The sequence below is a fragment of the Oncorhynchus keta genome, chromosome 3 (assembly GCF_023373465.1).
Source record: "Oncorhynchus keta strain PuntledgeMale-10-30-2019 chromosome 3, Oket_V2, whole genome shotgun sequence".
Classification (NCBI taxonomy): domain Eukaryota; kingdom Metazoa; phylum Chordata; class Actinopteri; order Salmoniformes; family Salmonidae; genus Oncorhynchus; species Oncorhynchus keta.
In genome coordinates this window covers 11,564,938-11,580,633 of record NC_068423.1, presented here as the reverse complement: position 1 = coordinate 11,580,633, position 15,696 = coordinate 11,564,938, and the positions used below count along the sequence as shown (strand labels likewise).

Here is a 15,696-nt window from a genome sequence, read left to right as displayed (position 1 = left end):
GGATGCCGAAAACAACCACTGATTAAAGGCTATAAAGGTGAGGTTTTAAAAGTGATTTAAAAACTTCAATGGTGTCTGCCCCTCTTACCTGACAGGGCAATAACCTGACAGGGCTATAACTGTTCCATAACCGAAGAGCTTTGATAGAGAATGCTCCACCCCCTGCTTTGGTTCTGCATTTAAGTACAGTAAGTGGACCAGCTCCTTGGGAGCAGAGCTCCCTCACTGGGGTTGTGTGGAACGAGCATGTCTGTCAGATATAACCAGGCAAGGCAAAGCAGAGGTTTTAAATATTAAGAGGAAGATCATAAAATCAGACCAATACCATACAGGCAGATGAAACTGGAGGGTAGTGCTTTCTAATGTTGGTTAAAATGCGAGCTGCAGTGTTTTGTATAAGTTGTAGGGTTTTAATAGTGCAGTATGTGCAGCTTGAGAGGAGGGCATTGCAGTAGTCTAATCGAGATTAAATAAACGCATGGAACAATTTTTTGGCATCTGGCTGAGTGATGAAGTGAAAAAACTGGAAATGTTTAGGATATGCCTTTTATGTGGTTGTCAAAAGTTAGGCCGGGGTCAAAGGTAACACCAAGGTTTTTAACGTCCATGTTTGGTGTAATGAGACAACCATTAATGTTGAGAGTGAGCGCTGAAACTTTGTGAGTTTCTTGTGGCCAAATAGTATCATCAGTTTAAAACCATCCAGTTACTACTATCTGTTATGCACGGCAGGCTGACTGTAAAATATTATCTCGATTAAAATACAATTTGGTGTTATCAGCATAGCAGTGAAAGTGTATGTTGTGCTAGTGGATGACATTTTCTAAGGGGTAGCATGTATAAGGAAAATAAAAGGGGTCCAAGCACAGAACCTTGAGGAACACCAAATTCAACCTTGGAACGTCAAATAAATGATTGCCAAGCGGAACAAATTGTTAGCGCTCAGAGAGGTAGGATTTGAACCAGTTAAGAATCTGTCCTCGTAGACCAACCAAGTCTTCCAACCTCCTAATAAGAATAGCAGTAGGTCTTTCACTACCTTGACAAGCGCAGTCTCAGTGCTGTGAAATTGTCTAGAAGATACTGTTTGAATTTTTTTATTATGTAAGCTGCTGGGTTTTGGTCTTTAGTATCTGACGCAGAAAAAGCTTTTGAAAAAGCTTCTACAATGATCCTAATGTATCTTTGGTCTGTTTTGAAACATATGAGTGTCGCCCAGCTTCCCCATTATCCCATGTGTATTTATGCCTGTGTTGTCTGTTTGTCTGTTGCCAGTTCAATTTGTTTTCGTGAAACCGACCAGTGTTTGTTCCCCTGTTCCTGTCTGTCTTGCTCCTGTTTTCTAGTCCTTCCCGGTTTTGACCCTTCTGCCTGCCCTGACCCTGAGCCTGCCTGCCGTTCTTTACCTTGCCCCACCTCACTAGATTATACACCCCTGCCTGACCTGACCCTGAGACTGCCTGCCGTTCTGGACCTTTTGCACCCTCTCTGGATTACTGACCTCTGCCTGCCTTTGACCTGTCGTTTTCCTGCCCCTGTACAAGAAATAAACTTTTGTTTCTTTGACACCGTCTGCATCTGGGTCATACCTTAAACCTGATAATGGGTTTGATTAAATATGAATAAAATATTATATGCCAATCCCTCAGCTATAGTAACATTAGGCAATACCCGCTCTGCTCCGTTCTGAATAAGTAGAAGGCAAGGTGACCCCATCTCACCTCTGCTATTTTTATTGTCGATGGAGACCCTGGTCCAGGCAATTCGATAATCAAAATAATTTACACCAATATATCTCAGTTCTTCAGATCACATTTACATTTGAGTCATTTCACTCTTATCCAGAGTGACTTATAGTAGAGAGTACATACATTTTCATACTTTTTTCCACACTGGTCCCCCAATGGGAATCGAATCCACAACCCTGGCGATGCAAGTGCTATGCTATACTGAACTGCACAGGACCACACGTCCTCTCATTATACATTGACAATATCTTACTTTATCTAGACAATGTATCTCATCCCTCACAAACGCTTTGAAGATCATAGACAAATTCAGCTCTATCTCAAGTTATAAAACGAATCTAACCAAATCTGCCCTTACTGCCCCCCAATAACCTGACAGAGGACCCCACCTCTACTTATGGAATCCCAATCATTTCTCATTTTAAATATTTAAGAATTTCCTTCTTTAGATAAAACCATTGCCAAAAACGTTTAAAATGTTTTTTTTTTATTATTATCTCAGTTGAATTTCATGAGCCTTTCTGGCTATTGGGATAAAATCCACAGGTCATTTTCAAACTGTATATGTAGAGGTAAGAGATCCCAGATGAAATGAACACATTTACAGAGAGGGATAGACTCTGGAGTGCTATCTGTTCCAAACTTCAAATTGTATTTCCAAGTCCTAGCATTTCACCCAAATATAAATTGGTTGAGACATGACTCTTCCACTTCCTGGCTGAGAATAGAGATAACTATGATGGCTCCCATTGCACTGGAAGAAGTGGTGATCATTGATCTACGTATCTCTTAAACAATGTAAACCACGCTTTGGCCCTATTATTGCTCAAGCTATTTGGTGCAAAATTGGTAAACTATGCAATCGGGGAACTAAATGGCATAGCCAGACTCCAATATTAAACAATAATGTCTTGCGATCATCGGGAAGACAGCCTTTCACATCACCCCAATGGTCCAAATGCGGTATCCGTAATCCATACCCTTGGCAATATCATGGATAGTAATGGCTTGAGGGCATTGCAAGATCTTAAATAAGCATTTATATTACCATGTGACTTTTTTTCTCTTAATGATGATAGCCTCTTGAATATCTTCATTCATTCAGAGAAGATAACTGCTGGGAAAAAAATTCGGCTCTTAGATGGCAACCACCTCACTCTCTCCCATTTAACCAGTGGATACAGTTACTATTAGAAGATATAACATTACAATTATCGACAGCAATAATTAATTTTATAACTATACCATTGGAGGCTAGTGGGAGGAGCTATAGGAGGATGAGTTCATTTTAATGGCTGAAATGGCATGAAAGGAGCGGAATCAAACGTGGTCTCCATATGTTTGATGTGTTTGATACCGTTCCATTCCAACCATTACAATGAGCCTGTCCTCCTATAGCTCCTCCCACCAGCCTCCACTGATATATACATTGCCTTCAGAAAGTATTCATACCGTTTGACTTATTGCTACCTATAGGCCAATCAGTGCCATTCTTTTTGACTAAGTTACTCATGGCCTGTAGTTTCTGTGTGCCGAACTAGAAAAAAAGTTACCAGTCTATGCTTGAGCTATTTTATGTAAAGGATATAAATCCTAAAATAACAATAGGTTTCACAGCTTTTTTGTGAATACCTAATTAAACAATTGTATGAAACAACATTTTTGGATGCTATTCAGTCACACTGGTAACCAACTATGATATTGTTGCTTGGTGTGCTAGAACACTAGTTAAGAGCAGTTTTGTATAAAAATCTATGACAATCAAAACCTCTTAAGGAACGGCCCCTTTTTTAAAAACGTTGCCTAAAATGACATACCCAAATCTAACTGCCTGTAGCTCAGGCCCTGAAGCAAGGACCTGGTACCATTTGAAAGGAAACACTTGGAAGTGTGTGGAAATGTGAAAAGAATGTAGGAGAATATAACACTTTAGATCTGGTAAAAGATAATACAATGAAAAAAACAACAGTTAAAAAAAAAAACCCAGGTGCAATTTAGATATTGGTCACTAGATGACAGCAGTGTATGTGCAAAATTGTGGTCTGATCCAATGAAACATTGCATTTCTGTTCCAAATGTTGTATCAAGACTGCCCAAATGTGCTTAATTTGTTTATTAATAACTTTCATGTTCAAAACTGTGCACTCTCCTCAAACAATAACATGGTATTGTTTCACTGTAATTGCTACTGTAAATTGGACAGTGCAGTTAGATTAACAAGAATTTAAAGTATATATATTTTTTAAAACATATAAGAAGCCAGTGCTTACCTTGCCCATGTTTATTCTGGTGTTGTACATGTTTGCTAACTGTACTAATGGTTTCTGCTCCTGAACTGACTGCCTACCTGGTTAACCTTTTATTTTATACCTGACCAAACCTAAAGAATCCCTAGCCTCATTGTTCAAACCCCTGACCCAGCAACATGCCACAGAAGCCTACTGAAGCGACTGAGGTGACGTCCACATTTCCAGGGACTGGACCAGTCAGTCTTTAGAAAAGGCTGTTTCTAAATTGGCTGTTTCTCAAACAAAGTAACATAAAGCCTTTTTGAGAGTTTACAACAGCTAGTAACAGCCTTGACATTGGAAGTTCTCCATACATTGTGCACAACTTTCTTAAGATTTGAAAGCCTATTTGAAAGATGCCTTTTATTAAATATTGATAATACATGGCTCAATGTTATATTATAAGCTCATTTGATTTAAGACAAAAAACTAGAAGTCACACATATTGCCTTAAGAGTGAAAGTCTGGGGTTAACTTGTTTGGTTAAACTTGATCTTCATTTGCTCCACATGTGTCATACTACTATGGCTGACCCTGTAACACAACACATTTCACTGCACCTGTCCTTTGTGTGACAATAAAACATTTATTTAATACATAATCAAAAGTGAGTTGTTACTTAACCTTTGCTGTTCATAATCATGATACTGGAGAAATTTAAGACATTTAAGAAATGTTATTTTGTCGTTTGTTAATATTTCAAATACATCAATCCATTTAGTTCATTCCTCACAATTTTTTTTATTTGGTAACACTTATTTTAAAGAACTCTTAATTAATAAAGGGGTTTCAAAAGTAAAGTAGTTACTGTAAGTGGTTTACAACTGCAAAAGAAAGAGATTTAGCAGTACCTTATTGTAAAATGTGAACAGGAATTCATATTAGTATCTGTGTACAAATTATGGTAGCACTTTATTTACTCAACTATTTTTTTTAAAAATTTGTACAAATTAATAAAAAGTAAAAAACTGAAATGTCTTGAGTCAATAAGTAGTAAGTTCAGTAGTAAAAATGTGTTAAACAAGTCACATAATAAGTTGCATGGACTCTGTGTGCAATAATAGTGTTTCGCATGATTTTTAATGACTACCACATCTCTGTACCCCACTCATGCAATGTTCTGTAAGGTCCCTCAGTCGAACAGTGAGTTTCAAACACAAATTCAACCACAAAGACCAGGGAGGTTTACCAATGCCTTGCAAAGATACAAAATATTGGTAGATGGGTCAAAATAAAATTAAAATCAGACATTAAATATCCCTTTGAGCATGGTGAAGTTATTAATTACTCTTTGGGTGGTGTATCAATACACCCAGTCACTATAAAGAAAATAGGTGTCCTTCCTAACTCAGTTGCCGGAGAGGAAGGAAACCACTTAGGGATTTCACTATGAGGCCAAACAGAGTTTAATGGCTGTGATAGGAGAAAATGGAGGATGGATCAACAACATTGTAGTTACTTCACAGAACTAAACTAATTGACAGAGTGAAAATAAGGAAGCCTGTAAAGAATAACAAATATTCCAAAAAATTCATCCTGGCTGCAACAAGGCACTAAAGTAATACTGCAAAAAATATTTGTGTCCTGAATACAAAGTGTTATGTTTGAGGCAAATCCAATACAACACATTACTGAGTACCACTCTCCATATATGTATTTTTTGTCTCAGTCTGCTTTCCACCGGACAGAGCAGGACAATAACCTCAAACACAAGGCCAAATCTGCACTGGAGTTGCTTACCGAGAAGACAGTGAATGTTCCTGAGTGGCCGAGTTACAGTTTTTACTTAATTCGACTTGAAAATCTATAACAAGACTTGAAGAATGTTGTCTAGCAATGATCAACAACCAATTTGACAGATCTTGAAGTACTTTGAAAAGAATAATGGGCAAATCCAGGTTTGGAAATCTCTTAGCGACTTACCCAGAAAGACTAACACCTGTAATTGCTGCCAAAGGTGCTTCGAGAAAGTATTGACTCAGGGGTATGAATACTTATGAAAATTATATATTTCTGTAGTTCATTTTCAATAAATTAGTAAAAATGTCTAAAAACATGTTTTCACTTTATCATTATGGGGTATTGTGGTTAGATGGGGAGAAAATAAATATATTTAATCCATTTGAATTCAGGCTGCAACACACAAAATGTGCAATAAATCAAGGAGTATGAATATTTTTTGAAGGTCTCAAAACCCAGGCAGTTTGTCATGTTCAGTGTAACTGCCGTTGAGTATAATTCTGATATATCATGGCTGCATTAGACAGGCAGCCCAATTCTGATCTGTTTCACTAATTGGTATTTGACCAATCAGATAAGCTCTGAAGAATATCTGGTGCAAAAAGATCTGATGTGGTTGGTCAAAAGACCAATTAGCAGAAAAAAATACAAGACTTGGGATGCCTGTCTAAACGCAGCCTATGAGAAACAAGGCCAGGCACACATAGTTATGACTCTGCTGACCCCCATTGTTCTATGATACACACTGCAGTTAAGACACAAGCTGAGTCCACAGATACCACTTACTGGTCGGGTCTAGCTTCTCCACCCGATGAGAAAGGGAAATGAAAGGTGTTACCATCTTGCATTCATGTAGATTACATAGTTGGAATAACAACGGTACATCTATTGTTATTTTGAGAGTCCTACAAACTGTATATTTTTTAAATAAGACAAAGGTTCACAAGACTGATTCTAAAACATTTATTTCCATGTCACAAAAAAGGCTTTGCATACCCCTGTGCATATTTGTGTGCACACATTTCACTGCCAGTGAAAAGAAGATATTACTCAGTCTCACAACACCGATAGTATCAGACAGTGTGCAACATTCTTCATTCACTCTTAACGGGAAAACCTTGCATAGTACTATGTAGAAGGCTCTTTCCACCGGGTGCAAAGGTTCAGTCAAGCAGAGATTAAATTATGAAAATGACGTAATCATGGATCTCATGTAGGTCATATTTTGCACACTAGATTCATACACACCACACATACCAAGTTACAGTATATTCAATTCAAGTTATTTGATCTGTATTGCACTTCATTTTAACTCACTCTTGGTCTGCATAAAATGGATCAAGATGAATAAGACATTTGCTGTAAACGCCAACAGCAAAATACTTTGGTATAATCCAGCACATTTGAATGCCATTGGAAAATATCACCGTCCACACACAAGAACATAGAAATACATTGGCTGGATGTAGGAAGGCCTTATTGGAAACCATGGAGCCACAGTTATGACCGTGCCTATACTGATTCTTTGTGTACATGCTCCAGATATCAGTCCCCCCCTGTTGTTCATGCATCCTCCTGAGCCTTGACCAATCAGTCTCGTTATGACTTCTTTACAGGTCTAGTCTCCAAGCAGTTCCTGTATGGAGTATTGACACAAATCTTTTCCGGCCACAATTTACATTAGAGAAAATGGTATTTCCTTTATGTTCATTTTAGGGAAATAACTTGTCTAAATACCAACAAAAAATAAACAAAGAAAGTACTCCAAATGCATGAAATTGCAAACCTGTTACATGTAACCTCATAACATTACATTACACATGACTTTCCTTTGTTTAAAGTAAGTAAGTAGCCTGGTCGAAGCCAGAATGGCCCATTGGGCAGGAGCCTATCTCCTATATATGTAGCGTGAGCGTGATGCAATTTGATGTACACCCCGTGGACAGTAACTAGCCTTTCACGGTGCCTTCATTTGTGTAAATCCAATGAAAATACGTTTAAGTGTGGGCCAATTTCCTTTCCCCTCATTTCCCGGTCTTGTAATCGAAATGGGAAAAAGTTGTTACTGCAGTTACCGTTATTGTAGTAATACCAACAATGCATTAACTAGCTGTCGTCATTGGCTTCAGCATCACCCTGGACAAGCTGCTGGAGAAGGCCTTCTTCATCCGCCTGTTCAGACGCAATGAGGTGACCCTCCTGCAGCTCGCCAATGAGAAGTCGCTGCAGCAGAAGGGTATCACCGTCAAACAGAAGAGGTGAGTGAGGGCTAGAGACACAGCATGAGCTCTTTCGGTTGTAATTGAAATTGGAGAGATAATTTACTTCTAGAGAAATGATTGGGGATCCTAATAAATCAAATCAAAATGTACTCAAATCCACTGTCTAATCGAATATATGATTTCTTTCAAATGAATCTAAATTACACCGTAACTGTCTTCAGTGTTTCCCCTAGGATTTGTTTCAGCAGTGGTGGCAAGGGTAGCGGGGGGTGGATTTCTACTAGCGTTAGCACAACGACATGCTAGCTGTTCCCATAGACTTCCAGTCACTGAGTCAACGACTATCCATTTAAAAGTGTGTCTGGCAGAAATATATATTAAAACCAAAAATTACATCATAATTTTTTGCAGCAGTGGCAACAATTTCCACACCTGCTAAATGAATATAGGAGAAACACTGGTCTTGGTGCTCTGGTTGTTTCCCTGATATCCGACGCTCTTGTGTCCAATGCTAGACACCTTCCTGCTGGCGCTGCCCCTCACCGCCCCTCCCTTCATTCTGACGCTACTACTCCCACCCTCGGACATGGTCCTTCCCCTCCTTTTCTGCTCCTCCTCCTCCTCCATCTCCACCTCCTCCTGCTGCAGGTTCCGGAGCTTCTGACAGTCACATACCCGCTCCTCTGGCTGCTCCCCGGTGGGACGGAACCACTTCAATGAAGCGTAGACGAGCTCTACGAAACTGGACAAGGCAGATACCACTCCCACGGCGAAGTAGAAACAGAGGAAGACTGTCTTCTCCATGGGGCGTGACACAAAGCAGTCCACCGTGTAGGGGCATGGGAAGCGGCTGCATGGGAACTGGGCCTCAACCTGGAAACCGTACAGCCACCACTGACCTACCAGAAATCCCACTTCTGTCACCAAACGGAAGGCCACGTTTATAACATAGAGCTGTCGGAGATGGCGCTCTTCTCTGGCGGCGTTGCTAATTAGCTGGCTGAACCTTGGCTGGCCTAACTGCATGGTCCTCTTGTTGTGGTGGTGCATGGCGTACATGAGGAAGATGAGGGACGGAGTGGAGATGAGGACTATGTGGAACACCCAAAAGCGGTACTGGGAGATGGGGAAGGCATCATCGTAACACACCTGCTTGCAGCCCGGCTGCAGTGTGTTACAGGCAAACTCCCCCTGCTCGTCTTCGAACAAGTCGCCGGCGACAGTGCCCAGGATGAGGATGCGGAAGACCAGCATGAGCAGCAGCCAGAAGCGGCCCAGCATAGGGGAGTGGACCTGGAGGGCATCGAAGAGGCCGCTGAGGAAGCTCCACTCACCCATGATGCGAGGACTTGGTCTGGGCTATTCCTCCTGGCTCTCTGGGGGTCTCTGGAGGTCTATTGGAACTTATATTCAGTCCATTTTCAGAAATGGTTATTCCTCATGAGTTACTGGCATGCAGGGTTGTCAAGTCAAAATGTCTGCTCACAAGCCCTTCCTTAAGAAGTACTAAAATGGATTATAAAAATCTGAACAGGGTGATTTACAGATCAAAGGCTAATTCCATGGACGTGTGTCCTTCACATGACCTGAAACAAGACAGATCAAATATTTGATTGTGTAACATGCAGAAAAAAACTTAGAAAGATAGATATTCCAATATATTCCCTCATCCACGTTACATTTAATTAATTAACACAAGAAAATACCTGTATTAGATGAGCAGTTGCTTCAACTCCTTTTAAGCTTCCTTAGGAAATGAACCAATTCAGTGAAAACCGCTGCTCCTTCAATGACATTGAAGAACAGAGGTTTTGATTAGTTAAGAGGCACATAGGCAAAACAATATAGGTATATTATTGAATGTACTTAATATTACATACAAAACGACCCACACAAATAATTAACTTGCTCACATAGAGGTTAAACATACTGAGAGAACATACCAAACTTTTCAACCATATACATGGTAGATCGTCATAATAAGCCGTTTCCTGTACAAGCCTGGTAGAAGTACTCTTTAGCCTCTGGCATACACACTCTGGGTGCCTAGTTTATGTGGGCAGGTGCCTTCTTTGATTTGGTACTTCAGCCTGAGGCAGCCTTGAATCAATGGGTAGCAGTCAATGAGTCATCAAAATATTGTCAGTCAACAAAAAAAAAACAAAGATCTGTAGAAAAACCTTTAAACATTAGGCATTATATCATCCATCTATTAAAGGTGCAAAGACAAAAAAAATGGAGCCAACCTGTGTTGGTTCCCTCAGTGTGCTTCTCCTAGCAAGCCGACTATTACCACAGTCTAACTCCACGTTAGACAGTGATAATGGTTGGCTTTTAGTAGTCGGCTTGCTGGGGCGTCAACGGGGAAGGAAATTCCTGTCATGTCCTATCTGGGATATCAAAGTACACAAACGTAATTACTGTTTACTCAAGAGTGCATACTCTTGATTGATGACGGCTTTTCCTAATGGCAGGAAGAGTCAGCACTTCCCAATCGGCCTGAGCAGTTCACAAGGGAGAACACAGGAACACCCCAGCATCAATACACTACCCACTGGGTAAAAACAGGTTGAATCAAATGTTGTTACCATGTAATTTCAAACAAAAAATATCATGTGATGAAGTTGATGGAAAATTGATTGGATTTGAAAAAATGTCACCAACATAAGGGAATTTCATATTTCCCCCCCCAACTTTGAACCTAAATCCAATGACATGGTGAAATGTTTTGTTGAATTCACATTAGTTGACAACTCAATCAAATGTAAATCAAAACTAGATGTTGAACTGAAGTCTGCGCCCAGTGGGCACTGGTAGACCTACTGATAGAACAGCTGTGAGTGCTTTTGTATTGGGATTGGCTGGGCCGGCCAGTCCCTGACTTTGTTTTAATTTTCAAATAGCCTACACCCCTTTCCTGCAGTCAAATGAACAACTCATCCTCTAGTGGCCTCATGGGTGGAATGTTTGTCATCTTTTTCATAATTAATAAACATTTTTAAACCTGCTTAAAATCTGGTGTTTATGTCAAACGAACGGTTTTGTTATATTTCAGTTTTCTGTGATATATATGAAATGTAATATTGGGATGCAAACTCAAAATTGAATACATTTAAACTCTATATCTGACATGGTACAGGTAGGCGTCTTCAGTTTTCAAGCCCATAACCATGTATGTGAAGTGAATACTTTGTTTTAAAGTAAATTTGACTACCAAGAAACACTGTGACCCTAATTTAGCCCACTGCAGAAAAAGGCTAGATTGAGTCATCCTTTGAACTTTAAATGTAGGCTACATGAGGTCAATACGTTTTTGTCAGTATCGGATTAAACTGTGGGCTGAGGTAAATTGCTTAATTGCTACTTGCCCTGTTACAGTTTAGATGATTTAGTTACTTACATTAACCATGTTTGGAATCATAGCCTTCCATGTCGATGTGCAGGTTGGCATTTATTGCAATGCAGCTCTGCAGTGGTCACTAGCTGGCCTTGCCACATTCATAACATCTTATTTCAAACCCTAACTACACTGCTAACCTTATGCCTAACCTTAAATTATGACCAAAAAGCACATTTTTGGTTTCACGCAAGCCGCAAATTCAAAATTGCCTTTATGGTAAAAATGTAATGAGCTAGCTACTAGTTTAAAGCAAATAATAATCTAATTGTGACAAATAATTAATGCATGGACTACATTTATGAGAATATTTTGTTTACCTTATCAAGCTTGACGATACACTCATTTATCAATCAAAACAAGTGTTATGAGAGAGTGCACCACAAACATCTTTCCAGGGTGTTAGTGCATCCTCCTCCCAACACCACTGATCGGGAAAGGTTATCAATTTGCAAAAGTCAAGTCAGCTCATATTGTTGCTACCTTAGCTGTTATGCTAGCTGATGTGCTACTGAAGCGTGACACTAGCATATTGGTATCCAAAGACGGGAACATTGTTTAGGCAAATAATTAGTTAGGTAGCTAGCTTTCACATTAATTGTGCAAAAAAAATCTAGCTAAGCGATAGCCAGCTGAGGACTTCATCATTAAGAGACAGACTAATAGCTAGCTGAGCGCTAGCCAGTCAGTGGCGCTGACAGATTGAAACTGGTATCAACAAAATGTTTTTCAGTCTATATCATAAAACATTGCATTGCTAACAAGGCATCAATTAGCTTACACAATTTTAGCGTTTATTAGGAAGTTTACTTGATAAGTTAGACACTCAACTGAGAACTTTGGTAGGTAGCTTGGTTTCCATTTTCGAACAGATTTTTCTAAACCACCTAATTGGTTGTCACTTTCTAATTCCCTGATTGGTCATCAGCGGTTAATGATCTTGGAACTGTTCACCAGAAGAAACGGCTTCTGGTAAACTGTTTGCCACTAGTGGCAAAAAAATGTTATTGTCGCCAAAGGTTTGCAGCAGATTCACAACTAGTGGCAAACATGTCGCCAAAGGGTTGCATCAGATTCACAACTAGTGGCAAACATTTCCAAACTTCTAGCAACATTTTGTGGCACACTATTTATCTTGCAGAAAATTTGCAGGAAGTTTGCCGCAACAAATTCATTTTTTTGTATGGGCATAGCTGGATTTCTATCGAGCAGGCAGTGTGATTTTTTTTGTGGACGTCAACAACTCTTTTTTGTTAGACAAAAAGCAGGTCAATCGAACCCAGTAAAAGACTGCGGTTCAGTTGCCGCCTGAATTTATCAAAAATGACTTTGATATCATGGGTTAGAGTGAGGTTGCAGTAGCCTAATGGTGTGTGTGTGTTAGTGCAGTGTTTGTATGTCAGGACTGTAAACACATCTTGCTTTAACATTTCCTTAACAGCACTGCAGGCTTTGCAGCCTCACTCTACCCCTGATATCAAAGTAATTTTTGAAAGTGAAAAAAAAACCCGACTTGGTATAATTATGATTATGGAAGATTGAATAAGTGTGCTTTAAACTGTTTGCTTTGAATGATTTGTAGCTATCGTCGCTATCTGTGTATGAGAGTTCATTCGATTCAGTTTCTCTACCAGAAAACACGCGATACCGTAACGTGTTGTGTCTTCGAGCACGAGAATCCAGGCGCAAACTCAAGTGCAGATGGCTTGACTGCGTTTTGCGAGTGTCGGCTCACTTGACCGCAATAGAAAACTGGGCTGGTTTGACAGCACATCTCCCCTTGTCAACACGCCGTTTGAATGAGCAAAAAAAAACAAAAAAATATTTGGACTATCAGTAATGTCGTGGGATTATTCAGGTGGCATTATGATCGATGCTCGTTTGACAAATAGGCCTACAAATATTCTCGCTCAAATCAAATTATGTAGACTAGCTGTTGGCTAAAGCGCATGTATCAAGACCAGAGTAATGTCACATTTGCTGCAGTGTTAGTGACAAAACTGCCGGTAGAGTTGAACATGTAATGGAAAAACATTGAACATTAGATCTTTATTAGGTACATGAAAACTTAGGTGAACAGTTTTATTTTGTGTGCACTAACTACTTCATCACACATTGATTTTTATTCGCAACAATTCAGTTGTGGGAACACCACTGGAGGGAAAATGCCCATATTTTCTTTATGTGCGTTTTAAACTAAACAAAACTATAAACGCAACCATTTAAATTATTTTACTGATTAACAGTTAATATCAGGAAATCAGTCAATTGAAATAAATTCATTAGGCCCTATCTGGATTTCACATGACTGGGCAGGGACGCAGCCATGGGTGGGCCTGGGAGGACATATTTGGGAACCAGGCCCAGCCAATCAAAATGAGTTTTTCCCCACGAAGGGGCTTCATTACAGACAGGAATACTAATCAGTTTCATCAGCTGTGACTAGTCTCAAATGATCCTGCAAGTAAAGAAGCTGGATTTGGAGGTCCTGGGCAGGTGTGGTTACACTTGGAGGTACTGCCAAAATCTCATTGCAGGCGGTTCATGGTAGAGAAATGAACATTAAATGATCTGGCAACAGCTTTGGTGGATATTCCTGCAGTCAGCATGCCAATTGCAATTGTAGCATTGTGTTGTGACAAAAAAAGCACATTTTACTGCCCCCAGCACAAGGTGCACCTGTGTAATGATCATGCCGTTTAATCAGCTTCTTGATATGCCACATCTGTCAGGTGGATGGATTATTTTGGCAAAGAAGAAATGCTCACTAACAGGGATGTAAACAAATGTGAGAAATACGTTTTTTTTTGTGCACATGGGACATTTACAGTAGTGGTAGGCAATGCAGGTTGGCTAATTTACATGAGATTATTATGGATAAACGCAAAATATTTGTATTTGTCAAACGGTAGTCAAGCATCGATCATCGTGTTACCAGAACGAGAGCCTCGATAGTTTTAGTGGGAGGACCACACGCACACTGTCATTGCATTACTCCAAATATACGTCGATATGGTTATTAAATCACCGTCATTTCCCGAAACAAAAAGATCCCAACATTTCCTACAAACAAGTTTTTTGTAGCCTTAAAAACCGTATGAGCTCGCTGATTTGTTTTCCTATTGGGAAAATTAGTGTTACTTCATGACCCTTTGCAGAACCCATTGGTGTCTGCATTAATGTCCCCCGACATCGTCATGCTTGTGTGACACTTTCTAATGTGGGTCAAAAGGGAAATACAAATACTATCGGAGTTTATTGCACGTCGTTAACAGAACTGCGGGAGAACCGTGACCGACAGGAGACTTTCCTACCGTTCGCCCCCAGTTAGTACAGGCGGGAAGCTGGAACGACACCGTGTGCTAACTAGTTCGCGACACCGGAAACCAGACACTACCAGTGTGTACTAACAATAGCTATCTAGTCTTCTTGGGGTTTATCAGCGACTGTCATCCATCGTTATGGTGCATTATACAGCCAGTACTGGAGCGCCCCTGCTTCCCACCCATGTAGTGGAATCATAGTTTAAAAATTGACTAATACAGGTATAAAGAGGGGTTCCCGCAAATGCACATTTTGGATAAAGTATAAGGCGAAATTGTGTGTAGAGCTTCCTAAAACTGATTGTAACTATAGACATACATTGAGTGTACAAAACATTAGGAAAACCTTCCTGATAGAGTTGAACCGCATACCGCTGCTGTCCCAAGTCTCATGTACATCATTCTGCCTCTGAAGTGGGGCTGCTATAACATTAGGAACACTTGTTCCTAATGTTTTAGTGTAAAATATGAAATGGTTTATTAAGTCACATTATGAATTCACTATGATATATATGTATGATTACAAAAGTATAACAATATATCATATGGGTTGAAATGTGTATTTTCAATCCATATGGTTGGGGGTGGCACCACATTTTTAAAAAATATTGCAGTTCTAGATTGATGAAAATAGTCATAGCAAATCAGAACAAAAGGTATCAGGTAAAGATGATCCATGTTCCCTGATGCAAGTAAGGTATGAGTTCATTTCACAGGGTATTGATACCCAATTCTAGTCAAACTAAAGTTCTTATAATACAGTATTCACCTGAAATGAGTTTGTAGAGAAGAGGAGTTGTAGAACTGTTGAAATGCCCATCCCAATCAGGCCACCAAGCTCAACTTGATCAGGGGCCTGCTCGGGAGGATGGAACCTTACAGAACATCAGGATAGAAATGTATCATGCACAACATGTGTGTAAGAGACGAGGGAATCATGTCAGCTCTATTCTTTCCATTTCTGTCTGCAATGTTGAA

The 15,696-nt window shown here is 39.8% G+C and overlaps 1 protein-coding gene across 3 annotated transcripts; it reads right to left on the bottom strand.

Annotated features, from left to right (window-relative positions):
- Positions 1-6,725: 6,725 nt before the first annotated feature.
- On the bottom strand, positions 6,726-12,245 carry LOC118366216 (gap junction delta-3 protein-like). Of its 3 annotated transcripts, none has more exons than XM_052489353.1 (5): positions 12,227-12,245; positions 10,245-10,388; positions 9,942-10,098; positions 9,705-9,782; positions 6,726-9,584 (listed from the first exon to the last, which is right to left on the bottom strand). In XM_052489353.1, exon 5 carries the CDS (start codon positions 9,334-9,336, stop codon positions 8,434-8,436), a length of 903 nt encoding a protein of 300 aa, XP_052345313.1. In that variant the 5' UTR covers positions 9,337-9,584; positions 9,705-9,782; positions 9,942-10,098; positions 10,245-10,388; positions 12,227-12,245; the 3' UTR covers positions 6,726-8,433. The 3 variants fall into 3 exon arrangements, with proteins under 3 accessions (XP_052345313.1, XP_052345307.1, XP_035604612.1); XM_052489347.1 differs by lacking the exon at positions 12,227-12,245 and adding an exon at positions 11,716-11,993; XM_035748719.2 differs by lacking the exon at positions 12,227-12,245 and having other exon boundaries at positions 10,245-11,029.
- Between the last annotated feature and the right edge of the window lie 3,451 nt (positions 12,246-15,696).